The sequence below is a fragment of the Periplaneta americana genome, chromosome 5, assembly GCF_040183065.1.
Source record: "Periplaneta americana isolate PAMFEO1 chromosome 5, P.americana_PAMFEO1_priV1, whole genome shotgun sequence".
NCBI lineage: Eukaryota > Metazoa > Arthropoda > Insecta > Blattodea > Blattidae > Periplaneta > Periplaneta americana.
The window spans coordinates 71,056,752-71,075,068 of NC_091121.1; the positions used below are offsets into that span (position 1 = coordinate 71,056,752).

The window sequence follows — 18,317 nt, forward strand, 5'->3', positions numbered from 1 at the left end:
GACATTTGAATTAATGATGGCAAAATGAGTCACAGGTCCAACATTGAAAGTTACCGAGCAATTCTGCTTCAATTGGTTGAAGGAAATCCTCGGAAAAACCCCAACCAGGTAACTTGTCTCAACCAGGACTTGAACCCGGACCTGCTCATTTCACAGTCAGACATGCAAACTGTTACTCCACAGTGGTGAACCTAATCATAACATACCGGTACGTCAATAATGCGAAATGTAAAACTACACTGTTTTAGAAATGTATTCGTCCCTATTGTCTTTACATGTTCAAAAAATTTCATTAGAAATTCAATAAAACTTTATGCACTTTTGCCTCAGGTTAGGCCTACAGTTAGATTAACAATGGATTTATTTGCCGTGTTTTCCTTTATATATCTACAATATTTACAAAATATTATTGTTCTGCAAATTATTTCTATTTAATCAGGTTCAATTCTGAGACAAAAAATATCTAAGAGACGAAAACTAAGTACCCTATATATCCTGATAATCAATGAAAATAAAAATAGGTACATAAATCTGAAGATGGCCAAAGTAAAGCCAAAACTACTCATTAACTAAGGCAAATTCCAGAATAGTTTCAATTAGCAGAGAAAAGTTGTTTATACGAGGGTTGGAACTTTATAGTGGCAACACTGCTGTGTAAGCGAAACGAGACGGAATTAATTATTCTCACTCATACCATGTTAGTCTACGTCTAACCTACCTCACAGTAAATCGACTTTCCCTTCTGACTCAAAGATCATACGCTGTGGCGAGAACAAGATAATCTTGTGTGAGTTACGATCTAGAATGTTGTGTTTTCTTCATGTTCATAAAACAGGAACAGCAAAGTTGGTTGAAAATTCAATGTACCCCTGATCGCACAGCAAGACAATCGTCTCAACAACCTTCACTTACTCGTCACTAACACTAGGACAATCTGGCCGAGACACATCTGCCATGCTTTCATGTCCCTCATTGAAAGCTTTAACCCACCTAGCCACTGTTCTGTATGGTAACGTCAATGCCTCAACAAGACCTTTGCAACATTGTCTTACTGTGTGACCACGGGCACATTGAATTTTCAACCAACTTCGCTGTTTCTGTTTTGTGAACATGGCGAAAATTCAACAGTTTAAATCGGTAACTCACACAAGACTATTTTCTTCTTGCCACAGCGCATGCGCTTTGAGTCGGAAGGGAAAGTTCATTTACTGTGAGGTAGGTTAGACACAGACTAACATATGGCAGACGTGAAAATAATTAATTGCGTCTCATTTCATTTCCACAGCAGTGTTGCCACTATTGAAGTTCCAACCTTTGTATAACAAATCTACCAAATCGTTAGTGATAATTATGCTTCTGCATTTCAATCATTTCTATCTTACTTACAAATAAACTTAACAGTTATCTGTACATACCGGTATATTATTAGTAATTATAAAATGTTACAAGTTATTTGAATGTATTTAGCTTTTGTTAATCTAAGTTGTATGAAATAAACAACGAAGTCCAGAACCATCTTTATGTGTTAGGTACTCTTTAGGAGATCAAGTATCTCATTACTGACAGTAGTTCAACCCTATTTTATTAGAAAGATAACTTTTTATATGAAATCACTTGTTCAAATTAATTGTTATTTCATGCATTCAATTATACCATAAAATGCTAGAAGGTACAGTTACGATGATAAGATGCAACTTTTATATGCAGCCAAACTATAGAAGTGATATGCAAGATTATTAATTTTGTATTTTAACATGCTTCTCTAAGTATAATTACTCTATCAATAGATATAAACTACTATACATATTTAATTAAAACAATAGGAACACACTTTTAGCAGTAAGGACACTAATTAGGATAATACATTTCAAGACTGGTTATGATAAATATAAATTCAAACGTTTGGGACCTGGAATGAGCAATGAATTAAGGACCTTATTATCAAAAAGACCCTTGTCCATTCCCATAACTTTGTGGGAAATCACGAAAACGTTTTTAAGTCTAAAATTGGCTGCGTTCAGCCAGGACAGCGCTGAGTTAGCGCTGAAATAGCGATAGCATTGAACGCCTTACTGGCCGACAGCGCTGAAATAGCGGGCGCCATTTTTCGTAGCAAAATTTTTTTCGCTGTAAGCCTGCTGCTAGCCAGCAAAAGTGGAGGGGTGGGCAACAACCAATGGTATCATATATTCCGAAGTAGACGGAACAATAGCAGCGTGTTTCTTTGTAAACACAGCGGAAATTTTGCAATGGTTGTTCAGGAACTCACAGCTGCTGTAACTCAGCAAAAATGAATAGCTGAATTAGCGCTGTCCCAGCTGAATGCAGCCATTTCTTACCAGCTAGGCAAGAGACATTACGAAACCAAAAACATGTGAATTTAGAATCAAATGGGAGCATGAAACTCTTTGATTCTAAAGCTGAAACTAATATTTTGTTGCAATTTTGATGTGGACAAGAGTCAGTTTGACTCCAATAGTCAATTTTAACGCAAGATTTTAGTGGTTTAGAGGCGTTCTGAAGCCAAATCATGACAGTTGTATGTAGAGTTATATTTAAAGAATGCATGAACACAGTAAGCTCATTTTCGTTATCAGATGGGCAAGAGACATTTTGAAAATGAGCTCTTTAATTGTTTAATTTTCCTTAAAAAGAAGTGCTGTAAACCCATTTCAGATGTAAAGAACTTAGTTCTATTTAGTCCAATATCATAAGATTCCAATGAAACAGCATAGAAAAGTCCTAAGCGAGAACAATATCCTTATTTAAAAATATAAACCTATTGTGTTTTTTAAAATTCAAGATTTTTCCCTCGTATTTTATAAAATGTTTGAAGAAGTCAACGTCTTGCACACCACTGACACATTTTGAAATAATTAAAAACCTTATGCATGTTTTTAAAATAAAGTTATCAAAACATTCCTCAGTAATAAACAAAATTCTAACCTCTTCTCTTCTGCGTTGTTCTTCCAATTGTGCATTTGCAGTCTGTTGACTCCTTAACTTAGCCTGGGAATTTTTCAGTGCCCTGAAAGAAAATTTCAATCACAAGAATATCAAAATATATTTTACAATTACTGTACTTACTCTTTACATAGTAAATACTATATAAAATATCAAGAGCATTTGAAAATGTTATTGCTATTCAAAAATTCGAAAAGCTATCTAGCAATCGTACTAATAATAATACATTTCAGAAACATAAGTCTACTGGTACTCTTTTATAATCACAATACAAAACTCCTTCAGAAACAAACAAAATAAAACTGATAACTTCACTGAAGTAACAGTTTTCACTGGAATTTTAACGAACTAACTACTTCTATACTTGAGGTTTTCAGTTCACTTTCTTCTCCATCTTTTAATTAATTTCTTTTCCCCAGCCTGTATCAGGCCACAGTTCGAAGAATCTGATTTATGCTGATTATACCGTACTCTTATTTCTGGTTAATTCCAATTCTCATACCTGTAAACAGGGTGATATTCAAGAAGTTTAACAACCAGTTCTCTCATGTGTACCTATGTTAAACATATACAGTATATGTCCATGGTAATTGCAAATATTATCTGGAAATAATGTAACAACTGGTTTCTTCTGAACCGGTGTGAACCAGCCAAATATTACCACTGTCCTGTAAGGCAAGACTGAAATCTCCATTACCGGTACTTTGCAAGCATTCTTAAATGTCCGCATGATTGTGCCAGATATATATATATATAGTGAAATGTATTTAATTTTTATCCATATCTTCACTGTCACACTCCTATTGTATTTTATCATTAATTACCAACTTTAACCTCAAATGTTCATCTCTCAGAGCTATAATTTATTTTTTAATGTGTAATATTCAAACATATCGATAGAAATTCGACTGAACCTGTGAATGACTCTTAGCATATTATTAGCACTGAAGATCAGCAGCAGACAATGATAGGATTTTAATGGACAGCTTTTTAAATAAAACTTCGTAATATAACATTTCAGAAGAAAATCAAAAGAAATACTTCAAAAGCGGATCTAGAAGAATGCTGTTTGATCATATATTACTCAGCATGTTTCATCACTACATGTAGGTTCATATTTACCTATACTTTCCTGTCAATGAGTATAAAAAACATTGTAACAGGTGAAGAACAAAATGGAAGTAGAATGTAATACATTTTTAGAGTACGGTACTATGAATCAAGAGTGTAGTTGTGGTAGGATGTGCCAGGGTGCCACCCCAATACTTTTTTTTCGCCACCTGGGAGCGCCCTGCTTCTTCATTTTTACTTTTTAAAATAATAGTTTTATTTGCATCTTACTCAATTTTGAATTTTTATAATAAATATGAATTTGTGATATGTATAATGCAGCGGCATTATTAATAAAAAATAATGCATGTAATAATAATAAATAATAATAATAATAATAATAATAATAATAATAATAATAATAACAAAAATAATCAAAATAACAACAATAATAGTAATAATAATAATAATAATAATAATAATAATAATATTTATAATAATAAACTTCTTGCAAAGCGTCCTGGTACTATTTTATTTACGACTACACTCTTGATATGGATAGATTCAAATCTGAGAAGCCTATACAACATTTGAGAAGCTGAAAATCAGACATTTTTATACGTCTGAAAATGATAACTTCAACACTGAACTTCCTCAGGGAAAGATTGGTTACCAATTCTGATGACAAAAATCTTGAATCCTTCAGAATAGAAGCCACACTGGTATAAGTGTGACAACTCAAGCTAACGTTAAGAAAAGGAATAAGAGATGTAACAATGAATTAAAATAAATGACAGCATTATTAAAAGAAATACATTTGTGAAAATCAGCTTATTTAATTCGTAAAACTTGGATTTGCAACGAATTTTTCCGTTTTGACGACAGCACGCAGTTTGTTTACAAATGACTTCTTTGGTACTTACTCTTGCAGGTCACGAATCATCTTCTCTTTTGTATTCTGTTCCTCTTGACTCATCTGCACTAATTGTAATAACCGTTCCATCTCTACTTGGGACCTCTGTGCGTCTTCACGAGTTTTCTCTAGTTCTGCACGATTAGCCTCAAATTCTTGCTGCATTTCTACAAATCGTCTCTGTAGCTCTTGATCTCCTTTTCCACCTCCTGCTGCTGCCGCTGCCATTGATGCGCTCTGCTGAAAAGTATTAAATAAATGCTTTATGATATATTTCCTTTCTTGGAAGAACTGTAATCATTCTTTCTTAAACTCGTTATCTCCTTATTTTTTTTTACATACCGGTAACTAAATCGCTTATTTTAAATTAATTATTACGATTTTTGTCTTAGTACTCCGTATACCTTTTAAAATATAAAATGTTTGACAGATAGTAATCAATTTAAGTACGAATTAAATAGGTATTCTTATTGTTGATAAATAACAGTTAACTCAAACTGAAAGATGTAAAAATAAGTTTCAAATAGGTACAGTTTAAATATTCCCTTCTATTAATACTTGTGTAATAACCAGAGAACGGATTATCAATCCCTACACAGCGACAAGATGTCACGTCCTTTGCTGATTGAGGTAGCATAGCAATGAGTTCAATGAATGACCTCTCTGCAACTGACGTACACCTGATAACAGATATCTACATTTATGTCAACATATCATCATCGTCATCATCATCATCATCATCTACTTCAAGGTGGACCAATTCCGGTCAGTTCTGACTCAGAGTTCATCTTCCCATCATAGTCATGGTCGACCAATACTTCGTTTTCCTTTTGGTAGTATCATTCTTTGTATATGTTGTAACCATTTTTTTTCTCGAATCATACTATTTAAGTCGGTTATATGCACTTTATCTCGTATAACATCATTCAATACTTGGTCTCTTAGAGAATATCCAGTTTCATAATGTAAAAATTTCATTTTCGATGTTAAGTCGGTTATATGCACTTTATCTCGTATAACATCATTCAATACTTGGTCTCTTAGAGAATATCCAGTTTCATAATGTAAAAATTTCATTTTCAATGTTTCAACCCTTCTCTTATTTTTGGTATTCATGATCCAATTTTCTGATCCATACATTAATACAGGTAAAGCCATTGTTTTGTAGAATGTAAGTAATGTTTCCTTTCTAACTTTATTTTTCAATGTTCTTTTGATTGTTCCGCACAAGTTCTGAAACTTGTGTACTTTATGTTCTATATCTCCTTGATGGATAGATGAAATTTCGCATCCTAGATAATTAAAACTTCGAACCTGTTCAATGGCTTTATTATTATTTTTGATCTTATACTGTATTTACCTTGAAAGGCTATGAATTTTGTTTTATCAGTTGAAATTTCTAAATTATATCGTGACATTATTTTGTTAAGCTGAGTTCTGCAAAAATAACTTGGTCATTAGCAAATAAAACTGTATCTAAAATTGTTTTACCTACCTTAAAATGATATCTTAGCTGAGCTTGCCATTCTGCTATAGCCGTGTCTATGTATATATTAAAAAGTGTAGGCGACAATGGACAGCCCTGTCTTACACCTAAATTAATTGTTTCTATTTCAGAGCATTTGTGCATCTCTCTTGTCAATGCTGGTGGCCGTGTCTTTATAAATCGCATTTATCACTGATATTAGATGAAAGTGATATCCTTTATTTTCCATAATTTAGAGACCCATATGCTATTTATAGATTATGTTAAGGCTTTCAATCAGGTACTCCGTGGGAAGTTATGGTACATTATGGAAACATTATGTCAACATATTTCTTAATGAATTCAGCTCACCTTTTGTATCTGTGCTTCTAATTGGTCCAGTTTCTCCTTTCTCTTCTTTAATTTTTGATCTACATCTGCTATTGACTTTTCTTTTTCTTCTAACTGTCTACTTTTACTATCTAATCCCTTTTTATGTTCCTCTAACTTTCTCCTTTGATCCTCTAGCTGCTTCTTCTGTTCGTCCAACTGCATTCTAAGAGCGGTAGTTTCTTCGCCAGCTCTCGCTGCGCCATTCGCCAGCTTCTTGTTCGCCTCGTGCAGGTCCAGCTGAAACAATTTATGAAAAGTCAGCATCCAGAAGAGACATTATGGCAAACAGCAATGATTTTACAACTAAGTGAAACACTGATATAAAGCAACAACATTTCCTTCACAATGGTTATGAGAATGAAATCAAATCAGAGCACCAGTATTTGTCAAATACTGTTCAACATGCAAAGGAAGCATAAAAGAGAAAGATTTCATCTTGCTTGAAGCATAAGAGACAGTGATAATGTTTTTTAGATTATGCATTTCCAAATTGGAAATTTTCACATTACTTTGCTAAAGGACAGTATAACATTAAATATAATTTTCAACCACGTCTCATACACAAAATTATTTATTTTGAACACAGTTTTATATAGTTAAGTGTCTTCGTATTTCTATTTCAGCCTTCCTGTAAATGCCATGAAAACTAAAAAGCTTAAAACATTCAAAATGTTTCCAGTTCACATGTATTTAAAGCATTCGTTTTCATGGTACAGTACTGACAACAGTGTTCACACAGAGATGATTGTATGTTCACCTACAACATAATTACTGTATCAAAGAATAGTAAACTGTTGGTTAAATTTATGTATTTATCTTAAATTGTTCTACATTTTCGTGGTTGGAGTCTAGAAAAGAATAATTTGTATAAAAATGTAAAAATAAAAATATAAAACAATAAGTATAGGTATTTCACTTTTATAGGATATACATAAACTATATTAATGTAAGAAATTACAAATTAAAACAAATATTTAAAATTTTAATTAAAAATAGACAACCAGAACTTAGTGTAGACTTCTAAGTATTTAGACAGTTGGTGTGGTTTGGGTATAATAATAAATAATACAAGTACATACATATTTTTGTAAGGTAACATTTAATAAACAAACAACAAAAGGAAAAATATATTTTTCAAGAGAAAGTTAACACATTTAAATTAAATTAACATACAGACATGGCAATTAATCACATACAAATAAAAATAAAAACAGAAAAAAAAACAAACAAATACTACCAGTAACCTCCTTTTGTGTACCAGTAAAACTTAAATGTAGCTTATACATAACTACATAACTACGTTTTTGAAGTACATAATTATACAAGTTGTATTATGTATTCCATAATACTGTATATTGGTAATTTCTTTTGTGTTAATATAAAATTATATATTATAAAGGCCAAATTAATACACTGTATCTGAGCCCAGTTCATCAAATTTTTATTCTTATACCTACTGGACATCAAAGTACAAATGAAAATAATAGCATTGGTAAGTAGATGTAGGCCTACATGTTAATAAGTGACATGTAAAACATTACATTTAGCAAAGAAATGAAAACATTTCAATCTGGAAAATCAAAACTTATCACTGACTCTTAAAATATTTGATGCAAAAAAGATTTATAGCTATGGTACTTCAGAATATCTGTGCAAATTAAGGATTCCCAAAACTGTCATTTTGTAACATTAAATATGTATTTTTTTCGAAAATTGCGCTTATTTAGGCTAAATATCTGCTATTTAATAAGTGAGCATTGTTTATATGATATTCATTAATGCATCATTTGAAATTCAAATAAAAATCCCAAATTTGTGTCAGTCTTCTTTTGATAAGAGGAAGTAAAAAATTCTGAAGTCCGATGCATGAAATAAACAGAGAAACTAGAATTACTTTAATATTATTGTTCAACCACCACAAAACGAGAATACAAATATTCTCTTGGACATATACAATACCATATTATATGTAACACATTCCTTATGCCTTTTATTATATTTTTGCTCTGGATAATAAACATATTATATGTTCTAATTCTGTACGTGTTCATTGAGATATCTTTGAACTTGATAATTAAAAGAGATGTTTCGTTGCAAAACTTATTTGCTGTAAAAAATGTTTAGGCTAAACATAATTGAAAAAATCTTACATCAACAAAAACACAAAAATGGTTAAAAACTATTAATTTTCATTTCGATCTCAATAAAATATTAGAAGATCAAATCGATCTCTTCCAAAATCAATAAAATATAGATATCTTTCATAAGTTAAAACGATTTCTAGTGGTAAATTGTCACTAAAATTGTGTAATACTGAAAATAGTCTTTAAAATAATAAATTTTATAATTATATTATAAAATTCACAAAGCCCCAGGTATTTTATAACACAATCTGATAAGTCATTACTTCCTTGCAGTTTACAGCATAAAGATAATGGAGAAGGGGTGTTTATTCTACACAATATAAATTATTTCTCATTCCTTTCACCTAAAATGTTCAGTCATAGCTTACACCTTGTTATCAGATACCGGTACTTGTAGCTTGCATTTCCCTCTCAGGATCAAGCACAATAATTAACAACACAATGCTTTCTACAAGCAAGATTTATGTTTAATACATATATTGCACAGGCACGAGAAGTTTCAAGCTTGTGAATTTGTGAATGTGCTTCTATCAGTGCCGTGGATATTTGTATTAACTTTCAGTTTCATAACCATATGTTTTCAATACATTTTAATCTCATACGTTACCTATTAATATTTTACAAATGCTTTTAAATATACAGGATATGAAAAATAAAGAATCAATGCATAATATCTTAAATATAATAGAGGCTATTCATGAAAATGCTTCAATCTTGAAAATAGTGAGAAAGAAGCTACCTTACAAACAGCATTAGCTATGTGGCAGTGAAAATCAAATGCAACTTAGTGAAATCTATTATTGACTCTTTAAATTCCAAAATTAAAATATTTAAAATTAGTATTAGTTATTTATCGCACTGTAAAATTATTAATGAATATATGTCCAAATAGTGTGCTGTTAATTCTTTGGAAGTTAAAGAGTTATAGTACGCAAAGTCTTGTATAAAGAAACTAAGATAGAACCTATATTGTAGTGATGGAAATGGATTAAACTTAAATGCTTCTCTGTTAATTATATTATAACCTACATATTTTGAACTGTAAGGTACAGTACTAATTCACTTCGCGATAAAGAAAACTGTTAGAAACATACAAATTAGCCTTCATATTTTAAGATTGGAATTATTAAAATCAGCAGAAAATTACTTTTGACATGTGCAAAAGAAAATTTTGTATTAACCTCAAATCAACAGAAGTGCTTTTATCAGTAAATCAGTTATTAAGGCAACAACAAATTACTTACGAAAAAAATATTTGGCCTATATACCGCATTCAATATATTTAATAACTGATATATAAAAATATGGCTGGCTACTACACAAATCTGTTTTTATTTTCTTTATTTCTAGTTTTATAAAAATTATCCACTTGGCCATTAAATAAACGTATATGAAATTTAATTTTGGCTGGATGACTAATAATGATGGCACATGCCTAAAATTAAATAAAGAGATTATTACTGTACCTATTATGAACACTTAAAAGTTACTTAAAAGTCAGTCTCTGCAAACATTGAGTTCCAGCGAATGTTCCCAGTGTTTCTGTCAGCAGGTCAACCCGGTACTGCCACTGTTTGCATCTACTAACTCACCATGCTTTGCTGGATTAAAGTTTACGCATTATATTATATTAATAACATTCGGTAGTCACCCTCAAAATGATTCAAAACTGGACAACCCTGTTTTATGACTCACCACAAAATATGCCTACTGATTATTCTTACGAGTTCGTCTCCCCTTATCTGCATAGCTGGCGAATCACCTAACGCTTGGTTCATTCCAATACTTTTGACTGGTGTTTGTGTTATTCTTCAGACATCAACTCTTTTTGTGTACCTGTACTGTACATGCCAAGAAAGAGTAGCCTGCCCTTGACAACCAATAAAGGCACACAGTGACTCAGCTAAGAATAAGTCCAGTTTATTATGTTGTGTTGTATTTTGCAATGGTTACATATTCAGTGCGTGAAAGTGTACACATCATGTGGCAGAACATGGGGCAATTTTATAAGTAAATTTTCTGGCCATCCAGTTCTTCCATACAGAATACAATACTAAACATAGGAAATAGGTTTAATGAAACAAGTACTGTGAATGATATGATGCGAATTATGTATCACAAAAGATGGGAAATACTTCCAGCAGCTACTGTGAAGAGGGTGAGTACCGAATGTTATATTAATAACATAGTATGTAAGTTTTAATCTGGCGAAGCGTTGTGAGTTTGCAGATGCAAGCAATGGTGGTAGCAGGAGAGACTTGTCGCGCGTCGGCTGAAACACCCGTAACATTCACTGGAACTCACAGTAGTAAAAAATATTATGAGAAATCTTCCTAAAGCATTTGCAGTTTTCTTTTGATGTATCTCCTTAATATTTGAATGACGTCCATCACTGTGGAGTAATGGTTAGCACGTCTGGCATTGAAATGAACAGGCCCATACAAAGACTCATACTAAATAAAAAAAAATTAAGGGCACTAAAATATGATGACTGGGTCACCTATATCGAATGGAAGATAGTATACTAAATAAGAAAGTAGCCTTCTAAGATGACTGAAACAAGAAAAGGGAGAAGACTTCCACTGAGATGGTTGGACAGCTGTAATAGGGCTTCCAAGTGATTGCAATTATATACTGGAAGATAGCAGCAGCAGATAGGACAGTTTGAGAAGGGAGAGTAAATACAGTATTGACAGGAATCAGACTGTTACAGCAGAGAAGATGAAGAATGCTATAAGCAAAATTTTCAAAATGGCCAATATATCATTCGCTTATTGTTCCTATTTTCAGGTGCAGATATTATGTCGGCTCATTTCTGGTATCTAAAAATAGAAACCACGTACCGGTACGAAAATGTCACTAATGATTCCCATTATGACAGATATCGTGAGGTTAAATTAATATTGTGTAATCAGTCAACAGTAATAATGGGGTATTAAGAAGCAGAAGAACCGTCAACAATCATAATTCTTATTATTATGAAAGTATAATTACTGTGTAAGAACCCTTTTCACCATAAAAATAGTTTTTGGCCACAAAATTCTCTAGGTCTAAAGTTTACTTATATCAATAACGGAAGTCATGAAAAAAAATGGCCTGTTTTATGTTCCATGAAAATGAAATAATCATCTGTCTGTTACAAGAAGAAGGTTTTTCATTAGACTGGTATTATTTTTCCATTTGCATCACTTCTAATATCTATTTAAATAACTACTTAAATCTAATAAGTATATGAATAGTTTAAATATGCAGCCAATTGGTATGAGACCAGACCTAAGCTAAATTTAAATTGCAATTAATAATAATAACAAATATAATAAATATAATATATTAGAGTCTACCCAATAATACTAAACAGATATGATATTCATCAGCACACATTACTCTAAAGCAGTAAATTGGCAAATTCTTAAATAATAATAATAATACATTACAGCCATTATGCACACAAAATAACTTTACCATATATTGCATACATACACATTACAAAGAATAAAATAACATACGGTATTTCCACATTAGCTGCTTTAAGACTTAAACACACAACGTCGTATAATGATATCCAATAATGAGTCGCTTGTATTGACGAAAATATTTAACATCACTTACGCCCTGTCATAATAGAGGTCACTGAATTTAACTCACATAAATTTATTGTGGTACCGGTAACATTTTTAGAAAACACAAATCCAGAATATATTTATTAAAATCTGTGATTACAACAGATTTATATATTAATCCAACATCAAAACTGTAGTTTCAGTGGGGTGTATTATCATTATACTGTTGTTGTATACAGCTACACATAATAATGATCAACATTATAACAGGGCTTAAAGTAATTTCAAAGAAAATCAAATAAAATTAATGCCATTATCATGCTACAGTAACAGGTATGAATGATTGTAGGGAAAATTCAACATAAAACAATAAAATGCAACATGAACCATGAGCTGTGCATGAAAATGTGAAAGAAATCAAAAGAGACGTCATAAAATCACCCATCTCGTAGAACACTACATAATTAGTATATTGTTGCCATGTGCAATAAATAAACATTGATGTAGGATAAGACAGCAACATATGAACTAGTGTGGGTTGGAGGATATGCCCAAAGGATACAGGCTCAGTGCGGAGCATGCTGAATCTAATGCTCAACATTTAAAAGAGTGTGCCAGAAAATTTGTTTTTGGGTACCTTTATAAATTGTAAGCTTAGTTACATCAACAGCCTTGTCATAATGAATTGAAAAATTTCACAAAAACAAAATCTCATATGTGATGGTGGTGAATTTACTAAGAATATGAACAATGGTAGCAAGGTAGCAGTGTTGCATGTGTAGTAGTGAGGAAACGAGGTATAATGATTCTTTATAACAAGGAATTACAATGAACACTGACAAATAAGTAATGTATGCACACTGAAATTAAAGATAAATAAATATAGAAATAAGCAAGCTTTTTGTCCAGATATGAAAATTCAGGCACACATAACATTTACACATGTACAGTCGTACACCTGTTGAAGTTTGGGCAATCCTCCAACTAACCTGGTTCTTCTCCAGCTCTTGCACTAGCATCTCCAGTTGCGCCTGGAACCTTTCCCGTTCTACCGCACCATTCCTCAGATCTTCTTGCGCCTTGTCCAGCTCCTTGCGCATTTTCATCATCTCTTCCTTGTTGCCGGCAGCGGGTGCTGCAGCTGATGCAGCTGCCACCTGCTGTTGCATCTGAGCCATCTGCTGCTGCATGGCTTGCATCTGCTTCTCTGTACCTTGCATTCTTTTCTGCAGTTCTGAAACTGTCTTTTCAGCCGCGTCTGCTCTGGCACGTTCTGTCTCTACAGCCTTGCGCCACTGTTCAATCTCAAGGTCGCCCTGGACTCCAATCTGCTGGAGAACCTTCTCGAGTTTCTCAGAACGGTCTTTTTCTTTGTCTCTCTCTTTCTGGACGGTCTGCACCTGCTGTTGCATCCGTGCAATCTCTCTGTCCTTACTCTCCATCATTTCCTTTGTGCCTCTGTCCACGTTCTGAGGCATGTGTCTTTGCTCTGTCTTCATTCTCCTCACTTCTTCACGCTCCCTGTGTAACTCTGATTCCGATTGTTGCAACTCTTGCTGGAAGTTCATAAGCATATCCTGAGATTTCTCCAACTGTATCACCAGCTGGTCTCTCTCCAGAGTCAACTGTTTCACTTCTGCCTCCATTTTGGCCATTTGCTTGTCAATCTTCTCGGCCTGTTTTTCCCTCTTCTCGAGAATGGAGGCCATCTTGTCCCTGTCTCTGTTGGACTGCGACAGCTCTTGCTGCAGTTTGGAAATGTCCTCCTGCGCCCTGTGGTCGTAGTCCTGGCGCACACGTTGCTGGGTGCTTTGCAACTGCTCAATGGCCATCTTGGTCTGCTGCAGCTCGAGTTTGAGCGTCTCTCTGTCGGTATCGACTATCTCGCGCTCCTCGTTTGCCTTGCGGAGGTCTGCCTGGGCGCGTTCCAGCTTCTCGTGCAGCCTGCTGAGCTCTGTTGCCATTCGCTCAAACTCGATGCGCGCTGCCTCGTTGTTCTCCTGGTACTTGCCCAGGTGGAGCTGCGACTTCTCTAGCTCCCGAGACAGTCTGCTCACTTCGCTCTCAGCCTGGTCTCTCGCCTGATGCGCCTTGCTCAGATCTAACTGAGCCTTTTCAAGGCGTTCACGGAGCTTCTCAGCCTCTGCATCAGAGCGACTCTTATCGCCTCCTATGGCATGGCGCTCTGTCTGCGCAAGCTCTATGCGCAGGCGCTCGTTCTCTTTCTCCAGGCCCTCTGAGCGTGCCAACAGCTTCTCGTGGCGATCTCGCAGTTTCTCGCAGTCGATGTGCAGGCGCTCCAACTCTGACTGCTGCTTCTCCTGTCCTCCTGTGAGCTTGCCCACCTCGGCACGGCTGAGCTCCAACTCCAACTGCAGCTCATGCAACTTCTCTTCCTGCTTCTCATTGGCCACCAGGGCGCGCTGAAGCTCGAGCTGACTGCCATCCAATCGCTCACGCAGCTTCTCGCACTCGGCCTGTAGCCGCGCACCCTCCACGGCCCACTTCTCCTGCTCGAACTGGTATTTACCTCGCACGCCCTCTGCTCTCTCCAGATCCATGCGAAGCCTCACTGCCTCCTGTTCTGCTTTGCGAGCCCGCTCCAGCTCGGCCGTTGTTTTCTCTAGCCGCTCCCTCAAGCGCTCCAGCTCTACCTTGAGGCGGTCCTGTTCCTCTTTTGTCCTCTCTTGCGTATCCTGGTATTTGCCCATCCTGGCGGCATAGCGCTCCGCCTCTTCCCGGAGCCCGTCGGCCTCTGCTCGGTACCTGTCCAGCTCGGCCAAGTTCTTACGCAGCTCTGCCTGCACCTTATCATGCTTATCATACATTTTTTCCAGCTCCACCTGTAAGCGCGCCATCTCCTCTTGGTGTTTCTCGTTGCTGGCTTGCGCCTTGCCACATTGTGCATGTGCACGTTCCAGTTCGAATGTGAGCCGCTCATTGTCGGCCTGGAACTTCTCGCGCTCACTCTGGAGCCGGCGCATTTCGATCTGAGACTTTTCATAGCGATCACGGACCATTTCCAGGTCCACGGTGATGCGGTCCATCTCTTCCTTGAACTTCTCCTCGTTCTCCTTGGTGCGGCCCAGCTGCAGGGCGGCGCGGTCGTACGTCTCCTGTAGACGTGTCAGGTCGTCCTGCAGCTTGCGCTGCTCCTCCCGAGCCTTCGTCGCCAGCAGCTGCGCCTTTTCTGCCTCCATCTCGAGTCGATCTTTTTCTGTTTCCGCAGCCTCCAGCTTGTTCTGCATGCGGTAAATTTCACTTTGAGTCCTGCAAGACAAAAGCAACTTATAACAGACATATGTTCTACTAAAACATTCAATATGGCATTTCATGAGCCAGGTGAATATAAATATATGAAGACAGATACACCAAAGGTTTCTATACTTCCAACCAGGCTTAATTTTAAGCCCAAACTTCATCTGTACAAATTTGAGGAGGCTGACTGAATTCTATCTAATCAAATTGTTGATGCTAATGAGAAGAAGCAAAGCATCATAATCCTCAGAAAGCATCAGAAATATACTCTCAATCCCACTACAATTAATGTCAAGAATGAAAGTGTTTTCTGCTTATTGCAAGAAAAGAGAAACAAAATTAGATGTATCCAGTACTCCAGTACATTATTTTATGGATAGAATGAGACTATATATAGCATTAACATCCAAAAATGTAAGCACGTGTGATGCAATGTACTGTGTCTGTTTTTTTTTTTACAATGTCACTCTATCACTATATTGAAATATTAAAATATTGGCTTAAATATTTATTATGCCACAAAACATAAGTCTCTTGTAAATAGACTTTTATGTCATTAGAAATCGATATTGTATTTAAGAAAAATTGAATAATTACCAATGGATCCTGCATACTTCTGACATATTTTGTTGGCAGCAGGATTATGTTTGATATTTTTTTTCAACATTGGGTCATGCATAAATTTGTTACATCTCTTTATTGTGATTAAGTCGTGGATCAGAAATGTCGAATGAAGATAAACAAGAATGAAATCTTGAGTCTATTATAACACTGGAATCACGAATATTTTAAAGGTTATGGAATGGCGTAAGTGCTTCGACACAACAACCAGTAGATTAAAAAAAATGAAATAAAATTAAATTATTCCATCTCTGTTCTATGGTGTCACAACTAACTTAAAAAAAAAACAAAACAAAAAAAAAACATTCAAACAAAAAAGACAAAAAAAAACAATACTTCGTATCACATTGATAAGCTGAAAATTTATTGTTGAAAAATACTGATTGATGAAAATCTATAACTTTCGTTTTGTCTTTTAGTATTCGTAAATACAACACTTACCACCAACATGTGTAGAAAATAACATAACATTTTTCCGCCCCCCCCAAAAACTTGTCACTCTGACATGGGCTACACAGCTCATGTGTACATATGGCCCTTGATTAATAATAATAATAATAATAATAATAATAATAATAATAATAATAATAATAATAATAATAATAATAATAACAATAATGATCGTGATAGTTATGATGATAATGATCAGGGAACGGATTTATATGGACTAAAAATATATGAAATATGTAAATATATATGTAGTTATTTTTACCAAAATATGGAATTAAATATGGATTTTTACCAAAATATGGAATTAAATATGGACTTAAAATTATAAAAAAATGACTATGTACGTTAAATATTGGTACATTTTAATCAAACTAAACAAAAAATATAATGGACGTACCTTATCTTCCAATGTAGTTTCAACAGAACACAATTTTTATTGTCTGTTACCATAACAATAGGTTACAAACATTTCTTTCAAGTGCTGAAAAGTGAATCTTCTTCTATTGTCTCTGAGGATAGATTTATACTGACTAAAAGAGCGTTCGACGTCACAAGAAGTAACTGGTACATAATTCAATTTCACAATGTCTGCTGGGGATAAGTCCAAGTTAATCTTCACTGTTGATTCACCACTCATCACAGCAACAACCTTTTGTAGTTCTTCATATCCAGGGTTTTTTGAAAGTACAGTGTCCACCTTAGCTCTTACTGCATCTGCAACTTTACCTCTACCACGATTCAGTTGTTCCACAGTACTATTTATAATTTCAAAACTTTCAGATAGTGAAAGGTGCCTATTTTGGAGACTTTTGAGCGTTTTTATGATGCATGAAAATGTATGCTGAATGTGAGCTAAGTCATTCTTCACACTTATGTCACAGGTAACTGTTTTCGCAGTATCAATTGAGACTGCATCTTCAGAGTCCAATGCAAGGAGAACATTGTTAATAGAGTCTATATGTTCGGCATAATATTCAACTGCTTCTAGCCATGTACCCCATCTAGTTAAAATTGGCTTTGGTGGCAATGGAATTTCAGGGTACATTTCTTTCAACACGTTAACTCTACTGGGAGCTTTGAGAAATACTTTTTTCACTGATGAAATCAACAAATCTACTTTAGGGAAATTGTCTCTGACCACTTCTGCCACACGATGAAATGCATGCGCCACACAAGTAAAATGAGTCAATTTAGGATATACAACAGATAATGCTTGTCCAGCTTTGACCATATAAGGGGCAGCATCGCTAATAAAGAATAACACATTATCGTACATAATACCCTTTGGCCACAGGATACCCATAGCTTCGTTGAACAGTTTAACTATAGTTTTGTTATTGCACTTTTCTAGAACATCACAATGTAAAAGAATTCGTTCAGAATATTGTTCACTTAACAAACCGATAACTACATTACCAACAAGTCTACCTTCTTTGTCGGGAGTCTCATCAATGGAAACCCAAATTGAACTATCTTTAATTTCATCTCTTATCTTCTGT

At 34.7% G+C, this 18,317-nt stretch overlaps 1 protein-coding gene across 7 annotated transcripts in view; it reads right to left on the reverse strand.

Moving 5' to 3' along the window:
* The window catches only part of LOC138699820 (trichohyalin-like), a 412,868-nt gene that overhangs the window by 38,103 nt on the left and 356,448 nt on the right, over positions 1–18,317 (reverse strand). For 6 of the 7 annotated variants that reach the window (XM_069825999.1, XM_069826003.1, XM_069825996.1 and 3 more), the window contains 4 exons: positions 13,479–15,759; positions 6,765–7,022; positions 4,938–5,167; positions 2,947–3,028 (listed from right to left, as the gene is read on the reverse strand). In XM_069825999.1, the coding sequence (XP_069682100.1) occupies positions 2,947–3,028; positions 4,938–5,167; positions 6,765–7,022; positions 13,479–15,759 (2,851 nt within the window). The remainder of the gene's footprint in view (positions 1–2,946; positions 3,029–4,937; positions 5,168–6,764; positions 7,023–13,478; positions 15,760–18,317) is intronic. The other variant, XM_069825997.1, reaches the window with a different exon arrangement.